This window comes from Megascapheus bottae, chromosome 16 (assembly GCF_031878675.1).
Source record: "Megascapheus bottae isolate mThoBot1 chromosome 16, mThoBot2.hap1, whole genome shotgun sequence".
NCBI lineage: Eukaryota > Metazoa > Chordata > Mammalia > Rodentia > Geomyidae > Megascapheus > Megascapheus bottae.
Genome location: NC_143524.1, coordinates 39,858,110 through 39,864,109, shown reverse-complemented (window position 1 = coordinate 39,864,109; position 6,000 = coordinate 39,858,110). Strand labels below are relative to the sequence as shown.

Genomic DNA, 6,000 nt, shown 5'->3' with positions numbered 1-6,000 from the left:
TCTCTCTCAATCCCTTCCTTTCCTTCCTATTTCAAATAAACAAATAAACGTGTATACAATATACCAGGTAACAAAGTCAGATACTGTAACAATATGAGATTAACAAAGGGTGTTATTGTGATCCTCTGCTAGGAGGGTCCAACATGAAAAAGGAGAGAAACCAATGAACCTATGCTCTTTTGAGTATGGCTTATTTCACTTAATATGATTTTTTTCCAAGTCTTTCAATTTCCTTACAAATGGGACAATGTCATTCTTTCTGATGACAGCATAGAATTCCATTGTGTATAAATACCACATCTTGTTGATCCAATCATCTACTGAGGAGAATCTGGGTTAGTTCAATATCTTTGCTATGGTAAATAGTGCTGCAGTGAACATCGTTGTGCCAGTGCCTTTAGTATATTTGTCTAATTTTTGAACAATCCCCGTCATGGATTAATAACAATCCACCATAATTACACATTTCTCATGCTGTATTTTTATCACAGTATTTTGGGAGGCATAGCTCCATTGTCTGATGGATTCCCTGGTGTATGGAAACCACACTGCAGTGACAGAGTTCATTCTATTGGGCTTAACACATGATCCAGTCCTTCGAGTCTTCCTCTTCATCATCATTCTGTGCATCTATCTGGTGACTGTATCTGGAAATCTCTGCACAATTGTGCTCATCAGAGTCTCCACTCAGCTCCACCACCCCATGTACTTTTTTCTGAGCAATTTGGCATTTGCAGACATAGGCTTCTCATCTTCTGTCACACCAAACATGTTGGTTAATTTCCTTGTGGAGAGAAATACAATCTTCTACTTTGGGTGTGTCACCCAACTGGGTTCAACTGCTTTCTTTGGGTCAGTTGAATGCTTTCTTCTGGCTTCCATGGCCTATGATCGCTTTGTGGCCATCTGTGACCCACTGCTGTATTCCACCAAAATGTCCACACGAGATTGTGTGCAGTTGCTCATAGTGACTTATACAGGTGGTTTTCTCAATTGTTGTTCTTTTGCTATTTGCTTCTATAATTTAGTCTTCTGTGGGCCAAACAGAGTCAATCATTTTTTCTGTGATTTTGCTCCTTTACTTGAGCTCTCCTGTTCTGACATCAGTGTCCCTGCCATGGTTCCCTCATTTACTTCTGGCTCCATCATTGTCGTCACATTGATTGTCATAGCCATGTCCTACATCTACATCCTCATCACCATCCTGAAGATGCGCTCCACTGAGGGCCGCCACAAGGCCTTCTCCACCTGCACCTCCCACCTCACCGCCGTCACTCTGTTCTATGGGACCATTACAGTCATTTATGCATTACCCAAGTCTGTGTTCTCTACTGACCAGAACAAGGTGATGTCTGTCTTCTACACTGTGGTGATCCCCATGCTGAATCCCTGCATCTACAGTGTCAGAAACAAAGATATTAAGGAAGCTCTGAAAAGGCAAATTGGTAGACAAACATTTTCTTAGTGATATCTGTTATTTTCTTTAACTCATTGAATATCAATACCCCATTTCTATAATAATACAAGGAAACTTAATCTCAATGGTTGGACTTTATCTTTAGATAAAGCTTGTTTATTCAAACAATACATTTCTTTCTTTCGTTCGTTTGTTCTTTCTTTCTTTCTTTCTTTCTTTCTTTCTTCCTTCCTTCCTTCCTTCCTTTCTTTTTCCTTTCTTTCTTTTTCCTTCCTTATTTCCTTCCTTCCTTTCCTTTTCTTTCCTTTCCTTTCCCTTTCCCTCTCCCTTTCCCTTTCTTTCACTTCGTTGAGATGACAAATGCTCACCTCCAGTCACTGATCTGGAGTCTCTGGACTGCTTTTCCTCCAATCTAACCTTGGACCATAATCCTCCTATCACCCCATCCCAAACCACGTCTTTACAAATATTTCTAGTGGCCGGTAGCATGGTCTAGTGGTAGAGTGCTAGCCTAGCATGCACGAAGCCCTGGGTTTGATTCCCCAGAACCACTTACAAAGAAAAATTCAGAAGTGGTGCTGTGGCTCAAGTCGTAGAGTGCTAGTCTTAAGAAAGCCCAAGGACAATTGCTCACATAGTTCCAAAGGATCTTATCACTGCTTTAAAGTCATAGTCCTGCACATGCCTCTATTTGCCCCAAATCAAGAAGTGGGGATACTGGGGTAGAAAGTTTGGGCACTGCAAGTAAGCTCTAATACAGCCAAGCTGCCAGTAAAGGAGACTAGCATTATTTAATTAATTAATTAATTAATTTGCTTACTTACTTTAAGAAAATTTTATTGTCGGGGTAATGTATAGAGGGGTTGTAGTTACATCCGCCAGGTAGTGCTTACTTATTTATTTTGTGCTGTCCTGGGGCTTGAACTCAAGTCCTTTCACAGTTTTGCTCAAATCTAGCATTCTGTTACAGCCCCACTTCTGACCTTTTGGAGACTAAGTGGAGATAAGAGTCTTATGGACTTTCCTACCTGGGCTGCCATTAACATTGATCCTCAGATCGGAGCCTCCTGAGTAGCTAGGATTCTAGACATGAGTCACCAGCACTCAAGTTAGTATCATTTTTTAATGTTTTAGGTAAAACATTTTGATACTTAGTTGACATACAATTATTGAAAATCTTCCATCATATGAAACTTTTAATTTCCCATGATTCCATTAGAAATAGTCTTAAGTACTTCAAACAATGTTACTAGTATGTAAATGTGTACAACTGCTAATTATATTTTCTATTTTAAAATAATTTATGTCAATGTACTTTCCATCAGTGATAGTGAAAAGAACACATGTCCTTAATTACTGAATGACACTATCAAACGTGTTCATTTTTGCTTTCCTATTATTATTTATATGTTAGATGGATTCAGCATTCCTTGTACTACTCTTAATCTCATAACATAAAATTTACCTGTCATGACTATTTGTCTGGTAGCTATAATTCTTCAAGATCTAACACATTGTACATATTTTCTACCAATGCCTGGAAGTGATTTGCCCCTTGTATTTTAATTTAATTTTATTGTCAAGGTAATTTAAGGGGGGGTTACAGTTATATACATAAGGTAGTGAGTATATTTCTTGTCGAACATTACTACCTCCTCCCTAATTTTTCTTTTATTTTCCCTCCTCCCAATTTATTTCCAACGTATTGTCTTGAGAATATTGCTGTTTCATTGGTTTGCCCTGATTTCCAATTTGACAGGCTTCCATTCCCGATTATTTTATTACTCCCCAATTTGTTCTGTTACAGCATCATGAACTTCAACTATGAACAATTACTTTATTTTTAATTTATTTTATATTTACTAGTCCTGGGGCTTGAACTCAGGGCCTGGGCACTGTCCTTGAGCTTTCTCAAAGCTAGTGTTCTACCACTTGAGTCATAGCACTACTTCTAGCTTTTCCTGTGTATGTGGTACCACGTAGACTCAAACCCAGGGCTTCTTACATGCTGGGCAAGTACTCTACCACTAGACCATGCTCCTGGCCTCTGAACTATTATTTTAATCAGCAAATTATCTACATTAATTAATTACTATGTGCTTTATTTACTCCTGGTCTTTGTTGTTTTCTGATTGGTGTGTTTCCTTAGATCTTTGTGCATCCAGAAAGGTAAGTTTTGTGAGTAGTAAAATGAGACCTTTTAAGATATGAAAATGTCTGATTTCAGGGAAAAAAAATGAGGGGTGGTGATGAGGGGAGGGAAATGGGGACCAAGACATGAGAAAGGGTATCAATGTATGTGAAGTAATGCACTTTCTATCTGGTGAATATAATGTAACCCTTCTATTAATCACAATAAAAATATATGGAAAAAAGATATGAAAATGTCTCTATTTTCTTTTCTGCCCGAATCACACATTATTTGGTCCTAGGAGTTTATATGTACCATTGTTGTCTATGTCAAATCAAAAGTCAATTCTTTATCTTCCTGTATCTAAGGTTACCACATTTACCAGATTTGTATCTGGCATTAGTGTTCCCATCCCCTATATATAGTTGCTACTATTTATGGCCAGTCTTGTTTAGTATAGTCTCTATAGTCTTTGGGTTTTTTTATTTTTTATTGTGATTTATAGAAGGGTTACATTATATTCACCAGGTAGAAGGTGCATAACTTCACAAACATTGATACCCTTTCTCATGACATGGTTCCCATTTCCCTCCCAGCCTCCCCCCGCTTATCTTGATTTCCCCCTTCCCTGTGCAATTTCAAATAAACCAAGTAAGCACATATAAAATATATCAGATAACAAGGTGAAATATTGTAACAATATGAGATAACCAAGGGACAGCAAAAGAGATGAGAGATAAAGTACTTTAAGGACAACATTCACTCATTATATGGCTTTTGTTTCCTTATCCTGGAGGTCCCCACATTTAGTGTCATACTATTTAGCCTTATGTCTCTACATTTTGTTTTATTGTAAATCTCTGCTAGGAGAGCCCAAGGTTTCTACTGATTATGACAAATGAGGGAGACTCTATAGTCCTTGTTTTGAAGCTTTGTTACACCATCTGGGAGGATAGTGCTTTCTTGTCATTCTTCATTAAATAAGAACCAACATGAAAAGAAACGATCTAGGTAGAATTACATGCTTTGGTTAAGGAAAACCAAGTTAGTTGTTCATGCATGCACTCAGATGTGTGCACTGTGTATATGTGTGTTCATGAAGAACATGTAACTATTTGGGATCTTGACAGGGCACTATTTGGTTTAATGGCCAAGGAAAAGACAAGTAAAGGTAACTCATGAATGATTAGATGAAGGATTAAGTGAATAGAAATACTGATGCATAAGTAATTGGCAGATAAATGGATTATTGAAAGGGTGACTAAAATTAGGAGAGATGGCCTATATGGCTGCTGAATGGAAACTGGACAAATCAATGATTAGTTCCATAAATACATGGACAATTTGATGAATGGGTTGATCCATAGACACATATATACATAACTACATGAGCGAATGGATGACTAAAGTTATGGATTATTGGATAAATAGCATGATAGATTAATGAGTGAATGGATGGATGGATGGATGCATACATGAATGGGAGGTGTAGAGGGCAGAATAATGGTTTTTGTGTTTTCTTTTGATTTTCATTTGTTTTTGTGTCTGGGCTTGAACTCAGGGCCTGGGTGCTATCCCTTTGCTTTTTTGCTCAAGGCTGGCAGTCTACCACTTGAGCTATAGCTCTATTTCTAGCTTATATGGTAGTTAATTGAAGATGAGATTCTCAAAGACTTTTCTGCATGGGCTGATTTTGAACCATGATCTCAGCCTCATAGCTAGGATTACAGATATGAGTTATCACCACCCAGCCAGATGTTCACATTTGAATTCCTGGAACTTGTGAACATGTGTGACTACAAAGTAAATAAAAGGGAATCGAAGTTTTGTTTGTTAGTTTTTTAAAAAATATGCTTGAAATGGGGAAACTATCCTGGATCATCTAGGTATGCCCAAATGAATCCCAAGGATCTTTTATAAGTACAAGAATAAGGCAGAAGGGGCTGAGTTAGACCAAGATTGAGTGATATTCTTGCCCAATCATTCGGACTTTTCTTGATGAGCAGTAAGGTTTTATTGATACCATGACAACTAAGCCTGTCTTTATTGATGGAAGACTTTGACAGGAAGAGTGATCCTTCAAAGGGAAGTGAGGCAGGATTTCCTCTGCCCAGAGTCTAGCTGAGAGTAGGCAACCCAATAATCTTTTTGTCTTTACTCAGATCCTCTCACTCACCTGTCCTTCAGCTAGCATTCTCTTTGACTTGGCCATCTCCCTTGGTGACCACCTTCAGTGCCAGCTCCAGTCACCTGTCCCTGTCTTGCTGGCAGACTCAGAAGGTATACTGATTAGTAAGTAACAGCTTGAATATCCTCTTCTGTCTCCTTGGTTATCTCATCTTTCCTTATAGCCAGTTAGTTTCACCTTGATCTCTTCAGTTATCTGTGAGGCATCACTGTAAGTTGTGTGATCTAGACTTCCTTTCAGTACTCTGTACACCAAGAGTCTGAG

At 38.3% G+C, this 6,000-nt stretch overlaps 1 protein-coding gene across 1 annotated transcript; it reads left to right on the top strand.

Moving 5' to 3' along the window:
• The first annotated feature begins 519 nt into the window (after nt 1-519).
• LOC150053240 (olfactory receptor 5P6-like) lies at nt 520-1,465 on the top strand. The gene has a single exon (XM_090348988.1). The coding sequence runs from the start codon at nt 521-523 to the stop codon at nt 1,463-1,465; it is 945 nt and encodes a 314-aa protein (XP_090205114.1). The 5' UTR covers nt 520.
• The last annotated feature ends 4,535 nt before the right edge of the window (nt 1,466-6,000 follow it).

Bases quoted from the DNA above. Each gene is read 5' to 3' on its own strand.
- LOC150053240 (XM_090348988.1), top strand. From the start codon at position 521: ATGGATTCCCTGGTGTATGGAAACCACACTGCAGTGACAGAGTTCATT.